This window comes from Pipra filicauda, unplaced genomic scaffold, assembly GCF_003945595.2.
Source record: "Pipra filicauda isolate LSUMZ 115617 unplaced genomic scaffold, ASM394559v2 scaffold235_size1210477_pilon, whole genome shotgun sequence".
Classification (NCBI taxonomy): Eukaryota; Metazoa; Chordata; class Aves; order Passeriformes; family Pipridae; genus Pipra; species Pipra filicauda.
The window spans coordinates 719,868-740,862 of NW_024104349.1; the positions used below are offsets into that span (position 1 = coordinate 719,868).

At 50.8% G+C, this 20,995-nt stretch overlaps 1 protein-coding gene and 1 long non-coding RNA gene across 7 annotated transcripts in view; one reads left to right on the forward strand and one right to left on the reverse strand.

Annotated features, from left to right (window-relative positions):
• Positions 1 to 668: 668 nt before the first annotated feature.
• Positions 669 to 1,626, reverse strand: LOC120323327. Its single transcript, XR_005563658.1, has 2 exons — positions 1,427 to 1,626; positions 669 to 878 (listed from the first exon to the last, which is right to left on the reverse strand). It is a non-coding gene; the product is annotated as an uncharacterized LOC120323327 (long non-coding RNA).
• A 2,860-nt stretch (positions 1,627 to 4,486) lies between these two features.
• The window catches only part of SAMD4A (sterile alpha motif domain containing 4A), a 96,931-nt gene continuing 80,422 nt past the window's right edge, over positions 4,487 to 20,995 (forward strand). For all 6 annotated transcript variants that reach the window (XR_003541350.2, XM_039381651.1, XM_027724420.2 and 3 more), the window contains exon 1: positions 4,487 to 4,817. Coding sequence is in view for 5 of the 6 variants with exons in the window: in XM_039381651.1 (XP_039237585.1) it covers positions 4,622 to 4,817 (196 nt within the window). In the remaining variant the exon portion in view is untranslated. The remainder of the gene's footprint in view (positions 4,818 to 20,995) is intronic.

Genomic DNA, 20,995 nt, shown 5'->3' on the forward strand with positions numbered 1-20,995 from the left:
TTCCCCAGCCCCAGGCAGGACAGACCCTGGAGAATCGCTGCTGCTCTCATGGTGAATTCAGACCCAAGGTTACCCCAAACCCCCAGACTGGGCACAGGGGTGTAAATCCAAATTTTGTGTTTGGGGAGAGTGACTTCTTACACAGGCAGATGGTGATAGGACCAGGGGAAGAGGTTTAAAACTAAAGGAGGGGAGATTAGATTAGAAAATGGGAAGAAATTCCTGCCTGTGAGGGTGGTGAGGTTCTGGCACAGGTTGTCCAGAGAAGCTGTGGCTGCCCCATCCCTGGAAGTGTTCCAGGCCAGGTTGGACAGGGCTTGGAGCAACCTGGTCTAGTGGAAGGTGTCCCTGCCCATGGCAGGGGTTGGAATAAGTTGGGCTTTGAGGTCCCTTCCAACCCAAACCATTCTGGGACTCTGTGATTTTTAACATCTGCCTCATCCAGTCTGGAAATACAAACCCACACTGGTTATATTATTTACTTTTTATTTTTAATTTTCTTATATTTCTTTTTGCCTGTTTGTTTTTGTCAGGGCTTTTTGTACAGCTCCACTTCACCACCCAATGTAAGGAAATCATTAGCATCCCAGTGGCCAATTCCCACACTGTGTTTAGGAACAAATGGAAGGGATGTTGTGTTTAATTATCTCAGCCTGCTTACCATGATATTTTCACTAATATTTGGGTTTAATGAGCTAGGAAATCTGGGCCATTGTGTGCTGGTGGATATACTCATCCTTTCTCCAGCTAAATATGTTATCAGATAGCTTTGACGGGGATGAGCAATGGCTTCCTTTGAACTCGGGAATCGTCAAGGTTCTCTAATTTGCTTAGACCACCTGCTTGGCTAATGTTACCACAGGCCTCTTGTTTTCTCTCTGAAATGGTAAACAGAAATGTAGAGGATGCCTAAATGTTGCTGTTCCAGCCCTGGAGAAGAGGAGGCTGAGGGGAGACGTCATGGAGGGTGCAGCTTCCTCTCAAGGGGAAGCAGAGGGGCAGCACCGATCCCTGCTCTCTGTGACCAGTGACAGGACCTGAGGGAACCACTGGAGTGGTGCCAGGGGAGGTTTAAGCTGGATATTAGGAAAAGGTTCTTCCCCCAGAGGGTGGTTGGGCACTGAACAGGCTCCCCAGGGCAGTGGGCACGGCCCCAGGGCTGCCAGAGCTCAAGGAGTGTTTGGACAACGCTCTCAGGGACAGGGTGGGATTGTTGGTGTGTCCTGGGCAGGGCCAGGAGTTGGAATTGATGGTCCTTTTGGGTCCTTTCCAACACAGGATATTCTGTGATTCCATGACCCACCCTGGTACAACATCAGCTCTGCCCCAGCCAACAGACAGCCTCCACTTTTTACCCCAAAACTTGCAGCCCTGCAGAAATGCTCCCGCTGGATCCACAAAGATCCCGAGGTCCCACAGGAATTACCATATAAAATAGAGTTATCCTGCTTTCCCACTCGCTCTGCCTTGTGTTTGTGCATGGGGTGTCTTTGCTCCCAGGGCAGAGTGTCTGCACATTGGATGCTCCATCTGCAGGGAAGAGAGTTGGCCATGGGTTGGTTGAGTTGGTGAGTCCCCCCACTGCAGTCAGGAAAGGAGATTTTCCTCCAGCTAGGAAGGATCTTTAGGGGCACACACCCTGCAAAGCAAGGAATGCAGCAAGGAATTTCTTCCACGGGTCACAGATCTATTTTTTAATTACCATAGAAACCTCCAAACATCCCGGCGTGTGCTGTGACGTCAGAGTCTCTACTCCTCCACATCTGCTTCCCGGGGACACTCTGGGGAATAGGAGCCGTGGGGTCTTGAGTGGTGGGTGATTATTTTGGGGTTAATTAGCAGGCAGGCTCTTGGTGTCTCCTGGAGCATGGGACAGACTCTGGCTTCGGTCTGTTACTCTTGTTCATCCACCCCTTGCTGTTGTGGGGGGATCCGTCTCTTGCCGACCTTCCCAGCCTTGCAGGGGGATGTATTTGATGTTTCATCCCTAAATATCCTTCTGATCGCTGCCCTTATCACTTTAGATGTGCAAAATGCAGAACCTGGGAGGCGTTTTTTGGCAAAGCCAGCTTGGCAACCCTTAAATTAGCAGCGTTTGAGCGCGTGGAGCTCTGCCTGGAGCCCCTTGTGCCGATCGCGTTGGCGGTGGAAGGAGCCTCCCTCCTCATTCCCATACAGAGGGTGTATCCTCATGGCTCCATGGGCCATCCCACAGCACACCCGACAGCAGGAGGACTGTCAGCACTTAGGTGAGGGGAAAGGGGCTCTTTGATGGAGCTTTTGTTAGGATGGAGCCGTAGGATGAGACAGATGGCCGGGGTGTGTTGGCAGGGAACTCCGCTCCTGTTTGTTTAATTAGTCACCAGACAGACTGAGAGCTAAAGGCAAACTCAGAACTGTGGTGAGATGGACCATTTATGCTTGATGATCCCACCTGGTGATCCTCATCTCGTCATCCTGCTGTGGGATTGATGCTCCAGCACACAGGACCGGGTGTTCCCGGTGGATTTGGGCGGCCTTTGTCTCCCTGCTAATATTTTTCCCCCAAAAGGGACAGATTCAGACAGGTGTGTTGCTTTTTCAGCCAAAGGGAGCACAAACACAGAGTTTTCCTTTCTCCAGCACCCGCCAGAACACACAGCCACTTTTGGGAAACAAATTCCTAAAGGGGCTCCAAGAGAGCTGGAAAGGGAATTTGGACAAGGGCATGGAGGAACAGGACAAGAGGGAATGGCTTTGAAATGACAGATATTCCCCACAAACCATTTTTATTCCAAATAAAAAGCCCACAGATAAAAGCACTTCATACCTTTATTTATGCTTTAAAAAGTGTTCAGTTCCGCTCAGCATTTTGGTGTGTTCTTCCAAACACTTGTGCACAGGGATTTCTCTTTCTCCATTTGCCTTCTTGGATATACCTGTATCCTTCATCCTTTCTAATGAGATGAAAATAAATGAAAAAATGAAAAAAAAATAATAAATAAATGGAAATAAATGAGAAATGGGAAAGGGAAATAAAGTATGTGTGGGAAATGGATAACCCCAAACACAAATCCTGTCCCTCTCCGGGGAAATGGATAACCCCAAACACAAATCCCGTCCTTCTCTACACACGCAGTGCTTAGAGGTGTATATTTAAAATGTATATTTAAAAAACGCCGCAAAAAAATAATAATAATTTTAAAATTTAAAATATAACCATTTTAAAATTTGCCATTTTTGCCCGGTGCCACATTTCACCAGAGCCCAAAGCGGAGGGGTTTTTTCCCTCCCGAAAAAAGTCACCCCCTGCCATTACCCCGCAGCCCGCTAGAGGGTGGTTTCCTCCAGCGGGAAATCCGCAGGACGTGGAGCGGGGCGGGGTGGCGGGAGCGGGGGGGAGGCCGTAGTGTGTTTTCCAGCATTCCCCGTGCCGGAGGGAGCACCCAAAATTCCGGGGGGAGTGGCGGGAACGCGAGCGGGGCGGGGGCGGGAGGTGGGACGGGAACGGGGGACGCGCGTCCCTCTGCCCCCCTCCCGCCCCCAGCGCGCGGCTGGCCCCGCCCACCCCCGCATGACGTCATCCGTATGCAAATGAGCGGCATGAGGGGAGCGGGGGCTCGGCGCGCGGCCGGGCTCAGTCTCGCGCCGCGGAGCGCGCGCGCGCCCCCCCCCATTCTCCCACTTCTTCCCTTTTTCCCGCCTCCTTCCCTCGTTTCCCCCCCCGCCCCCACCCCCTTCATCCCGCGGACATGGCACGGCCACCCCAGAACGCCGCGCCGCCCCCTCCTCCCCCGATCCCCGGGGCCGGCGTGAGTCAGGTGAGTGTGTTTTTATGGAGTGTGTATGGGGTGAGGGGGGAACTTTTGTGCGTGTGTGTGGGGGGGGGGTGGTGTTGTACTGCAGTGAGGGGGGTGTCGGGTGTTTTCCCCCCCGCACACCCCCGATCCCTCAGGGCGGTGGTGGCGGGTGCGGGGGGATCGCGGTGAGGGTGTGGGAAGGCGCGGGTGAGCGGTGGGAGGGAGGCAGCGGGGCTGCGGGCGAGCCTTCCTCCCCACTCTCCTCCTCCTCCTGCCGCTCGTCCCCCCCAGCCCCGCTGACGCCCCCTCCTCTCTCTCTGTTCCAGGTGTGAAGCCGCCGCCGGCAGGAGGTCGCTCCCCCCTCCCGCCCCCTCGCAGGGGGCAGCCCTGACGCTGGGGTTTTCCTTTTTTTGGGCTTTTTAAAAAAATTTTTTTTTAATTTTTTTTTTTTTTTTTTTTTTTGGCCCCACCGTCTCCCTCCCTCCTTCCTTCCCTCCCTCGCTCTCCCTCCCTCCAGGAATCCAGCGCTGCACCGAAGCCAGAAGAGAGGGAGCAAAAAAAAAAAAAAAAAATAAAAACCCCAGCCCAGGCCGAGAGCTGCGTCCGAAACAAACCCGCCCTTCGCGCGTCGCAGAGGAGATTCTTCTTTTTTTTTTTCTTTTTTTCCCCCCCTTTTTATTTTTAATCACCATTATTTTTATTATTATTATTATTATTATTATTATTATTATTTTTATTTTGAATAGCCCTGCCCCGAGCACGGTGGCGGCGGCGGCGCCGGGGGCAGGGAGGCTGTCCCGGTTATTTATTCTCTCCCCGCAGAGCTGTCCCTCCGGCTCACCATGATGTTCCGAGACCAGGTCGGCGTGTTGGCCGGGTGGTTCAAGGGCTGGAACGAGTGCGAGCAGACTGTTGCGCTGCTCTCCCTGCTCAAACGCGTCAGCCGGACCCAGGCTCGCTTCCTCCAGCTCTGCCTCGAGCATTCCCTGGCAGACTGCACCGAGCTCCACATCCTCGAAGGGGAGGCCAACAACCCCGGTGAGTGGCGTTTCGCCGAGACCCTCTCCCGAGCCGTGCTCTAAACGCCGTCAAAATTTATAGAAAAATGTTAAAAATGCACCCAAGAAACGAGTGCGGTGTGGGAGAGGGGGCTCCCCGGCTCGATTGCGGGAACAGCTTCTCTCCTCTCCTCTCCTCACGTTTTATTTTCCAAACGGGGTTCGGCTTGTTTCAGTTTGGTTTTTTCACAGCAAACTACTCCGCTCCATGGCGTGGTGTAACTACGGTAGCATGAATGATTGGTGGGTTTTTGGTTGGTTTTTTTTTCCCTCTCCCCCCCGCGTCCCCCCCCTTCCTCCTTCCATGCAGTTTCCTGTGAAATAAGTAAGTCAGGTCACGTAGAGTCTGGATTTTCTGGGCTTCTTTTGGACAACGTGGCTTGATTTGCTCTCTGCAACATGCAAAAGCAGCCCATCGCTACCTCAGACGAACTGTTGTTGTATAAAGGTCTGGGTAACTGGGTTATCCTATTTTTTTTTAATTTTTTTTTTCCCAAATGTGGCAATTCCTATTTCATCATTCAGATCCTGTTTGGACGCATTTTTTTTTTCCCCTGCAGCTCTGAATACCCCTCTTGTGTTTCAGCAGAGCTCTAAGAAAATACGAGTGGACTGTTTTAGGTTTCTGAGGGTGCAGGACAGAAAATGTGCGTGGCTACGGAAAGTGTATTTTGCTTTTATTTATTCACCATTACAAGTTGCTCAACTCCTGGGAAGTAAATGGAGTTAGAGCAGGATGGAAATGGCACAAGCGCCGGGCGAATCGTGCCGTGTGCTCCTCTATTTATTTATGGGGGGGTGGTTGTTACAGATGTGTGTGTTCCTGAGGGGGGGATGTAAACAGGGATGCAAGTCGCTTAAAGTAGAGTTTTTGCAACACAGAGGCAGAGCAGGGAAGGCAAAACGTATTTTAGTGTCTTTTAGTTGCGTGGTTCTGCTCCTCCAAGCCCTTAAAAAAAAAATAAATCCCAAATCGTAAAACAAACCCACCCAACCCCCCAAAAAAAGGCAAAGCAACCCCCGCGCGTTGCAAAGCATGCCTTTGATTTAAAATCCCCGGGGGGGAGAATTGGGATTTGGGTTTTGGGCTGTGCACGGGGAAGCGGTGCCGGGGAGCGGCCGCGTTCCGTGATGGGTGGAAATCTTGCGGCCGGATCCCGAACAGAGCCCCCGGTGTGGACGGGGCGGGAGGAATGCAGGGTCCTTCTCCAGCTGTTCCCTATTAGAGCACCGAGCCGGCAGGGTTTGGCAGCTGCCTGCGCTGCCATTTGATGACAAGGTCCAGCGCAGCGCCGTGTTCCACCGAGGAGGACGGATTTAAGTCCTTCTGCAGGAAACCGAGCCCGGGGCTGCTCCGGCGCAGAGGGATCGGGGCTGGCTACGGGGGAGCCAGGCTGGAATTGGCCGTTCCCTTATATAGCTTGTAGGAATGAGAGGGAGGAATGCTGCGTCTGGGCGCAATACTGCTGCTTTTATAAACAGCTGAAGGGATGAACCTCATCCATCCCTTTGGGTGGGGAGGCCCCGGGGGGGGCCTGGCGGGAACACGCTCTCCAAGCTGGGCTGCTCCAGGATACATTTGCAGCCTCCCATGCCAGCCTCAGCACAGCCTTGCCGTGATTCCCTCTGCGAGTCGGCGCGAGCCGTGTATTTTTAATGTTATGTTTTTATCAGCATTGCAGCTTTTCATTCATACCGTGGTTTTGGTGGTAGCCCAGTCCCCTCGGTCGGTCAGGGGATCGGGGGGGGGGGGTGATTTGCACCCTGACGTCAGGAAAGGCGAATTATGAAGGAAAACAGGGGTTTGAAGTGTTCCTGGATACGGAGTCACGTAGGGCCGCCTGTGTGGTGGCGTTTCCTCGGGGTAAGCCGGGGTGCAGACCAGAGGTTGGGCCGTTCCCATCTCTGCTCGTGCTTGCCCCTGTAATCCCGTTGACCTTGCTTGGCGCGAGGATTTCTCCTGCGCGTGGAGCTTGGCATCCCGCCTCCTGCCTGTCCCTCAGTGCGTTGGTGGAGCTGCCTGAGCGTTCCCTGACGTTCCTTCCAAAAACGAGCTGCTCCTCCAGGGCGTTTGTAACTCCCGTGCCAAAACCTGAGTCCGTTGAGTGCCTCTGTCTCACCAAACACTCCCCCCCATAGGCTTTCCCATGGGATGGACATATCCATGCATCCTGTGGAGCAGGACGTGCGCTTTTCCAGGCATTCCTGTTGCAGTGGAGGGAAGGTTAGCTGAGATTTGCAGGCAAGATCTGTTAAGAAATGGCTTTATAGTCTCCATTATAGTTAGCACTGCCTTCTTCATGAAACCACCTGTATTCCTTAAGTCGCTCCTGTTCCGTGCCTGTTTTGCAGTCTGGCGCTTGTCACTCGCCTGGCAGTGGAATCACACCAAGTCCTGAGCGGCAGCGTCATCGTCGAACCCTGTGCTACTCGTTACTCTTTGAATCCTGGTGTTTGCATAACTAATTTGGGCTCGATTCTCTCCCGGGCTGGGGCCTGAGGTGGCTCCTGGTATGTTTTCCTGGTGTTTGCTGGCTTGGAAATGGTGGCTCCCTGCTTGTAGGTGCCCCACCGGTCTCCCTGTTGGTGTTGGGATCGTGGTGGTGCTGGTGCACAAGGGACTGTGGGGTGATGGGGTTGCACAGCCCTAATGGGCTGTAAGAGTTGGCTGTAAGGTGTGGGATGTTCCCATTCCACGGGGCACAGGTGAAATCCATTGTCTGGGAAGGGGTGTCACCGTGACTTCGGCAGCGCCAGGCTGAATGTAACGTGCTGGGCTGATGTGCTGGAGCAAGTGTTGGAATTACGCTGGGTCCTCGTGGGAAGTGAGTTGTTTTGTACATGCAGGACCTGTTGCTTGTCCCAGCCCTGTGGGGAGGTGGGAAAACTGGAATATTACTCCTAGTTTATGGTCATTCAGAAGAGGTGGCAGCCCTGCTGTTGTGATCCGTGGTGGATGAACACCGTCCTTGGCAATATCATCACCAGCAGTGTTGGTCCCAAAGGGAGAGCAGAGCTTTGATATCCTCACTGGCTGGTGGGGCTGGAGCTCGTGAGCTTTCAGGTGTGTGGAGCAGGCAGAGAGGAAAACTCCTCTCATTGAAGGTGTCCAGCTTGTTTCTTGCCTGGTGACAGGTCTGCCATATGGCATATGAGATGGGAAAACCTCAAGGAAGAAAAAATTACTCTTTTTAACTAGTTAATTGCTGTGGAGAAGCAGGTACATTTAGTTTGAAGGAGTTCTATCTTGGTTTTTCTCCAATTGTGAAGGTGTTTTCATAATCACAGCCGAGCTCTCCTTGTTAGGACTGCAAACCCGGCGTGGTTCTGCTGTGTACGACCCTCAGAAAGCCCTGAGGAGCCTCCTGCTTCTGTGGTTCTTTGGATTCCTGCTCAAGCATGGATAGAACCATGTTGCCCACCTCAGATGAGAGATGCCTGCAAGACATCCTGCAGAAAACTACACCGGTGTCTGGGAGCACACCAGTGTGGCGACTGCATGTGGTGTGGGGGCTGCCCAGGTGGCTGTGAGACCACCTTCCACCTGTGGTCTTTTTAAAATTTAAAGACCTTGCTTGATTATAAAAGGAAAACAGAAGTGGGAAGCCAACGCAGAAGGAAATCTGTACGTTTCTTCATTGGTGAAAGGCACATCTTGGGGTTGTCCTACACGGAGGCCTCAACCAGCTTTAATGGTTTAACTGGTGAAGAATGTGGGTTATTGCTGGTTCAGTTTGAGCCTGAATGGCTTGGCCTGCTGGGCACGGGGGAGAATATGGAAACCATATTATCTGTGCACAGAAATAGAAGTTTCAGGTATTGCATAGCACTATTTAAAAGCCTGCTATAACTTCCTTCCTTCCTTCCTTCCAGCCTGGCCTTGCTGGGCAGCTCCAACCCCAGCTGCTCGGAGCCGTCAGGACGCGGCGACCTCCTTGGAGCCGCCGGTAAAGGTCAGGCAGGAGCATTCTGTGCCTTGTGGGAAAGGGACCTGTGCTCTTCCTGAGGCACTGAGAGATGCTTGGTATGGGATACAGACCCAGTGAGCAGATAGGGAAGGCTGTATCCATGAAAAGTGGTCTGTAGGCTTTGGGCGTGGAATGCAGGATGTGCTTCTGCTTTCGTCTACTTGGGTATCCCCTCTCTGGGATGGCCAGAGGAGTGACTGTTTGTTTTTTTCCAAAGTAGTCCCACATCCCATCCCACCAGCCCTGCTTTCCTCACTCCTGTGCTCTCTGCTGGTCAACAGAGGTGCCCAAAGGCTCCTGAGGGTCATCCAGGCATCCAGACACCCACCTGCACCAAAGGAAGAGCGGCAGCTTTAAACTCCTGGCCTTGAAGGACAACAAGCTTTCCCTGCCCTGTACACGGGACATTAACTGCTCCTCCACGTGTTAGGGCCAAAATCTTTATTTCACTTCAGCAGGCTGTCAGGTGTCACAATGGGAGCATTGGGATGACCCAGATTCCTCATCCTGGGAAGGGAGGACTGGCCTGAGGAAGAGATGAGGGTTGCAGGGAGCCGTAATGTCTTTTAATAGACCAAGTGATGCAGCTGGAAAAAATGGCCAGACATGAAGGTGCAGCAGCTCAAAGGAAGGCTTGTGTGGTTGTGGAGGTTTTTTTTTCCCAACTGTACGAGCTGGTCTATTAAAAGGTATTACATGTTCCTGCAGACCTTGCTTCTTATATCCTTAGGTCCCTGTGGCTCCAGCCATAGAGCTGTTGCTGCTACCCTGGTCACAGACAGTGTCCCAGCCCATCAGAAGCTGCTACCCTTCCACCTTCCAAATTTTGAAGTTTGCCCCCAGTGACCCCCCACTGATGGAAAATTATTCCAGTGCCCAGTTTGAGGGTGTTTTCCTTTTTTTTTTTTTTTTTTTTAATTTTTCTTGGCTTGTAGTTGCATTGCAGTGCTGAGCTCTGGTTTAAGTGCCCTTGGGCTGTGTGAGGGCGTCGCTGGGCTGTCCCAAGGAGGGACTGGAAGAGCCAAGGAAGTGTCCCAGGAGGAGGATGGGGCCGGGAGCTAAGCCCATGTTCAGTGGGGGTGAAAGGAAGTTCTAAGTGCAAGGCATTGTGTGGTCCTTCCACACACTTGTCTCTGCCCAGAGAGGGGTGTGAGCAGCTCTGCCTATTAAAAACCAGGAACTGGAACTCCTAAATGAAGAGAATATAGAATCTCAGAACAGTTTGGGTTGGAAGGGACCTTAAAGTTCATCCAGTTCCAACCCCCTGCCGTGGGCAGGGACACCTTCCACCAGACCAGGTTGCTCCAAGCCCCGTCCAGCCTGGCCTTGAACACTTCCAGGGATGGGCAGCCACAGCTTCTCTGGGCAACCTGGGCTGCTGAGCTCTGCAACCTCAGATCTGCTGAGCTGTTGGACACTGACTTCTTTTAATCTGTGTGCTGGTGCTTGAGCTGCTGCCAGGTTTTGTTTGCAAACTTGGGGGTAAAACCTGTCTGTGCTGGGCTTTTTGGAGAGGAGCAAGGGGAGGGGTACAGAGGTACAGAGCAGTGTTAGCCAGCACTGCACACTCAGTATTCTCTTGCAGTTCAAAGATATTTTTATTTTTAAGGATATTTTTCAGAGTGGCTCTGGGAAGCACCACAGGCCAACATTTGGCTTGTGTCAGTCCCTGGCTGGAAGTAGGTCTGTGGCATGGCATGACAAAGGCTTCCTTTTGCTGTCCCCCTCACCCTGATTCTGGGACCTAGAGGAGACTCTTTTGGGCTTGCACTTCACTCTTTGGTATTTTCTCCTATTTGCTTAAATACTCCTTCCCTCGTGGTTCCTGGCACGTGTCCCTTGCAGTCAGAGCAGGAGGAAGATGCTCCCTGTGGCTCGCTTCCAGAGCATTGGGAGCACAAAAGGCAAGGTCTCTTCCATGGGCAGGGCTAAGAAGGGCCAGGTTGTTTGGGTGGGGGGTGGCAGCACTTGCCTGGGGGAACATTTTTGGGTAGTAATGCTTAAAATGGGAAGGAAAAAATTAACGAATGGGAACAGCCTGGTTTGCTGTCTGGTGCATCACTGGTGCGAGAGAGTTGGCCACAGATGGGCTGCTTTCTCCCAGAGAGACTTTTCCATACTTTGCAGTGTCCATTTAACCATTTTGTCAGATAATTCATGGCTCAGTGAGGGACCTGATGTCAGGCTTAATTTCCCCACTGACTTCATTTGGGAAATATCCCACTGTTGAAGTGCACGTGGAAGATGCAGGGAAGCATTTCATGCATCGTCACAGACCTGAGCTGGAATTCTTTGCCTGGCCTGGCTTGTTCTCCCTTGACTCCTACCCAAGTGCTTCCCTTCTGTGCAGGTGTCTCATATTTGTGCTTGGAAAAGCAGTGGATCTGAAGTTCTGTCCCACCACGGCGGGTGCAGGGAGGAGGAACTGCACTGAAGGGGAGGAACTGCACGAGGCATCACCGTCCCCAACCCATGATGGGAGAGGTTGAGGACAGCTTTAGCTCTAGAGCTGAACAGGAACCAGCTGTAGAGCCATCAATTAAAATAATCTAGTTTGTGAATACACTTATCTGCAAACGAGATTAAATGGATGAGTGTGGAAAGCGCTCCGCTCGTAGCCTGGGCTGATCCCCTGCACAGTTGCATCCTTTGGCGTGTCAGACCTCAGCATCTGAGCAGAGCTGTGTGCCTGTCCCACCATTTTGTATTTTACATCTACATTTGGACCAGTTGATGCTGCAGTCAGCCAAATTTTCCTGCTGTTTCCCTGAAGGAGTTGATGAAGGTTTCTGCGGGTCACGGTGCGAATTCCCACCTCCTTACAATTTCTCAAGCTCTGCCCTTTCTTTTTCTCATGTTCCATCAAAAAACCGCCTTTATTTAATTTGTGGCCCACAAAAGCCATTCTTTACCAAGCTGGGAGCTGTGTTTGCAGTCGGGGTAACTGAAATAGTAATCGATGTGAACACTGGCTTTATTTTAAGGTGCACCCGTCAGTGCTTTAGCGCTCCAGCATCGTGCTCATGTCTAGTGTTACCACAGATAACTGCTGGGAGAAAGGGCACCCCTTGCACTGCCACTGCATCCAAACCCCGAGATCGGAGCCCGCAGCTCCTCGGGGTTGGATCCCTCAGAGGAAGGAGGAGCTGCTGTATTGTACTGCTGTACTGTTTTGGGGTTCCCACCTGGTCGCCCCGGTCTCCTCCCCACTCCTCGCGCGGTGCCAAGCGCGTGCAGGGCCCACCCAAAGCACAGGTCGTGGTGTTTGAAATCCTTTTTGTCTGCAGAAACCCCCCGAGGGTGGTGGGATGAACCCTCACGTGAACTGTGCGTGTGCACGTGCCCTTTGTATTTTGTATTTTCACTGAGTAAACAAGACCATTACTTTTTTACTAACTCTGGGTTACGCAAGAGCTGCTGGGGGATCTAAAAGAGGTTGCAGGTCTGATGCAAGGGGTCCACAGGCTTGCATGCTCATCCTTTTTCCTTAAAAAACCAATATGTGTAACTCTCCAGCGCTCTGGTCCTAAGAAGGAGACCCAGAGATTTGCAGAGGTCACATCTGAGCGTGAGTTTGGCGGTGGCAAACAGCCAAGCCAGTGGCTTTCCATCTTGGCCCAGGAATCACAAATGAAGTTGAGGTTGGAGCGAGCAGATCCGTTCCCGACTTCCTCTTCCGCAGCAGATGCGTTAAGTGGAAGGGCAGGATCTCCTCAAAACAAGGTTGGAATTGTTTCTCTGTTGGAGAAGGTGTTGCTGGCTTTTCTTTGGAAGGGGGTTTTGCAGGCAGAGGGAGTTGTGTTTCTGGCAAGGAGGGGATTCCAAGCTGGATTTTCTCTCACAGAGCAGAGGGCTTGGGATGGTCTCACCCAAAGCGTGAGGGCCGTGCAACTCAGAGTGTGGGTAAGGAGCAGAAAATGAGCCTGGTCAGGGTGAGGAGACAGAAACCCAGTTTGCTTTGTACTGACAGGTGCCTTGTCTCCTTCTGCCTTCTTCTAGTGATCTTTCCATGCCGGAGACAAACACATCTGGCTAAGGCAAGAGGAGGTGGAATCCAGTGATTTCCCAGCGCAGGCTCACGTGTCTGATGCCTGGCTCACAGTGTGTGGTTTTATTTGAGTGTTTGCATGAGGTGACTCCATGGCAGGGCCATATCAGGGGTTTTGGTGAAGGTGCCTGAATTTTAGCATGTTTTTTTCCAAAGGGCTCTGTGCATGCAGGGCCGTGCAGGTGTGTGGTGCAGCACCTCACCCGAGGCTTCCTGCTCCTGTCTGGAGGAGTGATGACTCTGTAGACTTCTGATCTTCTTGAACCCAAGGTGTAAACCATGTATTTCTCTGCTATTAATCGTGACTGCCCTTCTCAGGGCCTTTGCAGTGCTAAAGCTTTCTTGTATCCTGTAAAAATAATCCCTGGGTGTTGTCCTTGAATAAACTCGTGGTCATTCCACGTTGTGAGCCTGGGACTGTCCGTGATGGGAGACATGGATGGCTGGTACTGACGGCTCTGCTGCACCAGGGGCTGAGCCAGCTTCCCCCACGGCCCCTGCAAGCCTTCCCTGTTATTTGCAGGAGCTGGATGTGGCCCAGCTGGTTGAGCTATCATGCCTGAAGATGTTATTTTACTTAAAATAATGTTAATATTGTGACTGTCATCTGCAGGATTCAGCAGCTCCGCTCCGCTCTTCGCTCTTGAGCGAGGCAGCCCTGGAGTAGAAGCACAGAGTGCTTTAAAAAGCTTCTCCTCTGTTACTGATCCTCACAAGTAATTAATTCCAGATTGCTCTTTTTTTTTTTTTTGATAAAACTCATTTCAGACAAGCTACAAACGTGCCTTTTAAGCAGTTAGTTCTCCTGCTCCTTGCCTGGTGGGGAATGGGCACATGTTGTGTTTGGAGTTTTAATTGTAGTTATAAGAAGAAATTCAGTGGATGGATAAAACAGGGTTTGACCAGGTTTAGCTGGAAGCATTTTAAAACCCACTTTCCATGCCACTGCATTTTCTTCTTGTTTACTGTGTTTTTAACCCTGAACATCACAGATCAGTTCTTCTTGTCATTGGTTTTCTTGTGTCGACCCCTTCTCTCTGTCCTCCAGCTGCAAGGGGAAGTGAGGGAAGAAAATGGGGAAAGAAACATGGAGGAAAAAACCCACAATTTTTGTCATGGAGAAACTTGCCTGATCTGACATTTGCAAGCAGGACATGGTGTTTCTGCAGCAGCTGTGGTCTGCATCCATGCATTTCCCTCCTTTTCACAGCTTTCCTGTCGGGATATTCCTCCTGTTTCTGATGCAGCAAACGTCAATGTGATTTTTCTACCTTTTTTCTGTCTGTTCCCTGGTGTGCTCAAATTGCCACAGGGTCAGCTTGGTTCTGGGTAGGGTTTTTTTTTTTTTCCTAAATCTCACCGTTCCAAAGAAGTGGATTATTAAAATAAAAATACAAAGTCTCCAGGCTGTTTCCCTCCAGATAATGCAAACATAGATGAAATGTTGAGTTATAACTACCTGAGTGACCTTTTAAGATAAGAATTGTTATTGACTGGTGGTATTATGTTAAACTGATAAGAGTTCTTTTTAAAAGAGGAGGGGAAAAAAGCCCAGCAAACCCTTCAGTAACCATAACAACTTACTCAGCAGCACACGGACACAGCTCCTTCCTGATGCTGCTGCTGGAGGCTTCAGGGTGGCCTGTGGGGATCTCCTCTGGCAGCCCCTCAAGGGAAACTGGGAAACCTCCCTGGAGCTTCAGGTTGTGCTGTGAGGGCTGCCCGAGGTCCCTTGGCTGCTCCTGTTGCTCTCAGCCCCCAGATTTTCATCATCTGTGGGGAATTTTAGCTGGAGAGTTGTGCTGGGGCTCAGTCCTGTGCTGTTTCATCCAGCACCACAGGTTTGGGTGTGGTGGCAGGGGTGGGTGCTATGGGAGAGGGTGCTGGGAGCAGGAAGGATCATAGACTCCCAGAACAGTTTGAGTTGGAAGGGACCTTAAACCTCACCTTGTTCCAAACCCTCTGCCATGGGCAGGGACACCTTCCACTAGCCCAGGTTGCTCCAAGCCCTGTCCAGCCTGGCCTTGAACACTTCCAGGGATGGGGCAGCCACAGCTTCTCTGGGCAATGCCAGGGTCTCACCACCCTCACAGTGAAGGATTTCTCCCTGATATCCAATCTAACCCTCCTCTCTGACAGCGTGAAGCCATTCCTCCCTTTTCTGTCACTCCAAGCCCTTATTCAAAGTTCTTCTCCAGCTCTCTTGGAGCCCTTTTATGTACTGAAAGGGGTTCCAAGGTCTCCCCAGAGCCTTCTCTTCTCCAGGCTGAACAGGACTGCTTTTGAAAGTCAAAGGAGGATGCTTTTGACGGTCCTTGCCTAAGAAATGAGGAACCAGGCAAGGAAGTCCCTTCCTTACTGTCACCGTGCTGGCAGGCTCTGTTGGAGCCCCATGGGGAGCTGGGTCCCAGCTCTGTGCCCAGCAGAGGTGCCAGCTCCTGTTTCAGGTTATTATAACAGAGTAAGGAGTGTGATGTGAGCCCACAGGTAATCCCAGCCTCCTTTGGCCCAGCTGAGCCCTGCAGGCTGTGTTTGCACGTGCTGCTCCTGGGAATTCTGTCCATTTAAAGCGGAATTCACACTTCTGCCGTGCGCTTGGTCACCTTCTGTTAACAGGGGTTGCCACTGAGACTGTTGGAGCTGCAGAAAACCAACTGTGAGCAACTGATTTTTCTTACCATCTTCTTCCTCCCCATCCCCTTGCACTTGTATTAACTGTGAGTTGTGGGTTTTCCTAAGTTTCATGGAAAGTGAGTGTCCAGGTTGACGGCTCTCAGGTCAGGGCGAGCCTAAAGGTTGACAAGCAAGAAAGTGCAGACCCAGGAAGTCTAAAATGAGAGGGAATAGGCCTGATGAAACATAAAATACTCTAGATATTCCATTAGAACACATATGAAATATGTGAACATATATGAAACATAAAATACTCTAAATATTCTGGGATAGTGGGAAAACAATCCACTTGAACCTGTAGCAGAAGAGGCAAAGGTGTGCGACTCTGTGTCTGCTCAGGAATTCAGTTACTTAAACCTGCTCTATTCCAAGTCATGGCAGCAGCAGGGGATCTGTGTAAAGGTGTCAGCTTGGCCTGTGCTCACCAACCTCTCCTCACATTCTTCTGGAGCAGCCAGTTGGATGCTGAATGCTTTTTGTAGCCGGTGTCAAATCCCGGTCAGCCAGAGAGCCTTTATAAATAAAGGTGTCTGCTGGAATTCAGGCATACGTGGATAATAGCTGCTGTAACTCAGCTGTCCAGCCTGGCTTCCCGGCTTTTATAAATGACTGATCAGAGATTCCACTGAGAATGAGGATTTAAGGGGATGGAGCTGCTGGAAGTGGTCTCTGTGCCGACAAGTATAGCGAGGCTCTATCCCCGGGACAGGTGGCCGGCGTTGCCCTCCCTCCACTGCTGCCCCGGGTTTGTGTTTCACACAAGGCAAATGTTGCATTAGTAAAACGTGTGTTGTGGTTACATGGCAGGGGCTCTGCAGTCTTTTTTTTTTTTTTTGCAAGCTGCACTCGAATCTTTCAGTTTGTCATCTTTTTTTTTTTTTCCCCTTTTATTTATGGGAGCGGGTAAACACTCGGAGATCTCTCTGGACAAGCCACAGCAGCTGGAGGATACTGGTTTCTCTATGGAGTGGAGGAATTTCATCAGAGGAGCTATTGTTTGACTGTGTTCCCAGCATTTTGGCAACTGTTCTTTAGATTAACCCTACAGAAAGGGGAGGGTGCTCTCTGCCGGGTCTGGAATAATTGCAAAAATGTGGGCAGATGCTTTTGCATTGTTAGAAGTGGATCCTGGCTGGTAGTAGGGAAGCATGGTGTGGGATTAGGGAACGAAGAAGCCCAAGTTCTTTAAATCCTCCCGAAGCCAAACTGGATGTCAGCATTGATGTTCAGTTGTTTTCTGTTTTTAAAATGGAAATAGTTGGTATTTTTCCCCCCCTGCCCTGAGCAGTCAGTAATCTCAATGTGTGATAACCAGGGATCCTGCCACAGGAGAGGCTGGGAACCCAGGCCTGTGGAGGCTTAGGACTTGCCCTGCTGTCCCACAGACCCCTGAGATCCGACTCCTTGCTGGTGTAAAGCCCCTGATTTTGGCAGATTTACGGGTTTGATGCTGTTTGCACATCTTGGAAATTGGCCTTTTGGTCATCAGCAGGTTCTGTGGCACAGAACTCACTCCTGAGCTTCCAGGGGCATAACCTGTCCTCTTACAGCCAGTGTGTAGACTCCAGGTGTCTCCAGGTGTCTCCACCCCTGTCCCAGGCCACTTCTGTACTGTCCCTTGGAGGGGGGATGCTGAGAGCCACCTCAGAGAATGTTTCTTGCTGTCGAGGTTCCTCTGTGGGGCTGCTGGGGCCGTTCCTCGCTCCCGAGGGCTGTGGTGGGTCACAGCTGGCACACCCAGCCCAGAGAAGCTGTGGCTGCCCCATCCCTGCAAGTGTCCAAGGCCAGGTTGGATGGGGCTTGGAGCAACTTGCGATAATGGAAGGTGTCCCTGCCCATGGCAGGGGGTGGAACTGGATGATCTTTAAGGTCCCTTCCAACCCAAACTATCCTGTGATTGCTCATCCGAGGGCTGGTGTGGTGCCTTGTGGGGGACTTGGAGGAGGAATGGGAGCCTGTGACTTGTGGCTGAAGGGTGATGAAGCTCCTCACTCACCGTGCAGCAACTTCTTCCTCTGGCAATGCCTGCAGAGCTGAATTCAGCCCCCAGCTCCGTTCCTTCCTTGCCAGATCTTCAAAACACAACCAAATTCGGCTTTTTTTTTTTAATCTGATGTGTGTATTTTGGTTCGGTTTGCCCATACAATTACACTAATTTGCTTTATTACACACAAAAAGATTAAAAATACATCTGGCAGAGAGGATTAAAAGCTGGTAATCTGGCTGCTAAGAAGCACGCGATGCTTTAGGATTTCCTTTCGAGGTGTGTGGAGCTCTGGAACACTAGCAAATGTGATCCTTTGTAGTTGGGAGTTTTCACAGGGAGAGCTCATTAAAGGCGCTGTGATTGTTCAGATGAACAAAAAAAAAGAATGAATTTAAAATATAAGACTAAATCCCACCACATTAAAGCCCTAGTTGTGATTTAAGAGCTTGTTTTTGGTTTGGGTTTGGTGTTTCTTTTTGTATGGGAACTTGGAGCAATAGGGTTGTTTTACCTTTTAAAGGATTTAACAAGTCACTCTAATTTTCTTTTAATGTTGCAGAGCTTCAAAATAATGCAAGGTCAGGCTGAGCGTAACTAATTCCAGTGTGAAAGCAGAGGGAAGCCTGTTTCTCCATAGACTTACAATTAGTGCAGCAGTACTCCTGCCTTGGAGAGGGGTGTAGTGGGAAATGAGACTGCTGGAACCTTGGTAAATAAAAATGCGTGCTTGGGGTTTTTTTTTCCATTTTTTGTACAAATAAGAGGGGGAGCCCTGTAAAAGCCAAGGTTCAATTCAGTTTAGCTTGCTTTCACATGTGCCCCAGGAGGGCAGGTGACGGCGTGGTGAAGGTGCCCTTGGATCCTTCAGGGGCTGGCAAACCCCTCTGAGGGTGCTGGGTTTTGGGTCCTCATCACGTGGTTCTGTTCAAAACACATCCATGTTTACCCGTGGCAGGGTTCCAAGGGTGCTGAGAGCTTTTCTCCCAGGGTCTGAGTTGGTCTGTGTGAGTCCTGCCACTCCACCCTGGACTTTGGGACCCCCAGGTGCTGGGCTTTCGGGGGTGATCCCTTTGCTGTTTTCAAAACCTTTTTGTTGCACTGTTATTGTGGTGAGTGTTGTCTTTATCATCTTGATGTGAAAAAAACCCCAAACCGGGCTGTTTTCACACTGCTCTGGGTGTGCTGACTGTTCTGGCATCTGGATCTGGATGATGCCCAGAGCATCATCCTACTTCTCCTGCAGCCACCCCACAGCATTCCTGTGGCCAGAACACACCTTGCTTTGGTCCTGCCACCCCTGGGGATCCCCCAGCCTGTCCTGTGCTGCTGTGACAACAGCAAATCGCTGTCACCGTGTCACCTCAGTGCTGCAGGGGATGCCCAGGGCCCTCCACTTGCCTTCATTACAGAACCATTTCACTCCTTGTCCCTTTCCTCAGGTGTTAGTTTTGCTTTCCAGGTCTGGCCCGCTGCCACAGCCCGAGTGTGTCCCTTCTTTCCGTACATTGTGGTCTCCTGCTGCTGGGGGTGGCCGGGAGCTCGGGTGGGGAAAGGGGAGTTCCATGACCTCGCTCCTCTTTACCTTCCCTTTCCTTGGCCTCAGGGACTATTTTCACATGTAGAGGTTGCTGGTGATCACGGTGAGTGTTTTATGTCCTGTGCCCCAGGGGAGATGCTGAGGACACATCCCATTTCCCACCAGTCTTCCAGCTCTGGTGCCCCGTCACCCCCAGGATGCGGGTGCTGGTCCCTGGACTGCTCCGCCTCTTCCCTGTGTGGGATGCAGCCATCAAACCTCCCATCCCCCCGGTGCCAGTTGGAGCCCTGCCCGCAGCACCAGACCTCCCTGGGCATCACCTTCCTGCTGCCAGAGCCACGGCCAAATAAAAAGCATTTTCCTTTCTCCATCTCCTACCTGCTGCCCGACTGCCTGGCCTTGGGGAGGGAGATTGGGCTGTGGGAATCCCTCCAGAGCCAGGATTCGGGCTGCTTCCCTCTCCCTCCAAATGTCTGCACACCCTGGTTTGCAAACACAGTCAGCTCTGCCTCACTCCATTGAGGTTTGGGGGTTTTTTGTTAACTCCTTATGTGCCCCTGGCTGATAGAATTTGACCTGTTGTAGCAGAAATCCCAGCATTTCCTTGCTTTTTTTTTTTTCCCCCTGCAAAATCCGTATGTTGCAGCTTTGAGGAGAGAGGAAAACAGCATTAACTTTTCATGTCTGTCGTTGCTAATTTAAGGGGTGAGAAGTTGGCCTGGGTCTGTTTTTTTAAAGTACTGAGCATAAACTGGTAGTACCAGTGTCGGTGCTGAATAACTCAGTAAGCTGAAGAATGCAGTGATATCTAAAATTAAATCTGTTCTTAATTGCTGGGTTATAAATGGCAGCGTTTTCTCCAAATGGAATTAATTTATTATTTTTCAATTGCCGACACAAGTCTCGGCAGCACAAACCCCACATTTTGCATTAATACAATAATAAGGCTCTTCCAAAAAGGTGTGTTTGGCATTTGCAGCACACAGCATAATCTAACAAACCATAAACTATGTCAAAATACCCTTAAAGTGGTAATTAAAACTTTTTAAAAAATGTAGAATAGATGAATACATTCCAAATTGTGACTTTTCAATGAAGCTCTTTCATAAAAAACATTGTTTCTTGCCAAAACAAATTCAAAGGCATTTTTGTAATTTCTGCTGGGGAAAGGAGGAGTGTTTATCCAACCTTTCATGTTGGTTGGGCTTTTTGACTTTTATTTAAAATTTTTTTTAAAAAGAGGGTTTTTTGTCTGAATGTGCATTAAAAAATCCTGATCCCGTCCTCTCCGGAGAGGTGTGTAAAGGGGGATGAAGGCTGGAGCAGGGTGTGCCTTGAGGGGCAAGGCTGTCTTTAGCATCACAGCTGAAATTCAGCGGTGATGGGATCCCCTGGCATGTTGTGTTTGAGGCAGACACAGGTCGCAGAGTGATTCCTGGGGTCAGGGGTCCTGCTTTTGGAGGAGGGAACCCCCCACAGGTGCTCGGGATAGGGACGGAGTTCCCCAGTTTGCTTCACAGAGCAGCATCTGCAGCCACAGGCATCCACCCAGGGCACGAAGCAAAACTGCTCGAGGTATTTATAGCTTTTCCTTATGATTTTTTTCCTACCCTTTCAATTTTGGACACATTTTTTGACAGCTCTTACCTGCTGAGTCACCGTTCGTCCTCTTGCACGGGAGCTCCTCCCAGCACACCGATTCCCCGAGCAGGCTTGAGCAACCATCACCTAAAAATAAATCCTGTCAGGGAAGTGGGGGTTCCCCCCCCTCCTTTTTTCCTCATATCACCAACTGCTTTTCCCTCTGTGTGTTTGCTCTCTTACACAAGGCCAGTGTTCTATAGATGCAATACCTTCACGTTGCTAAGGATGGTTTGACCATTTATCACGTCCCACCACCTCCTATCCTGTGGAGGAACCGTGTGTTGGAACCAGATAAGGGTGC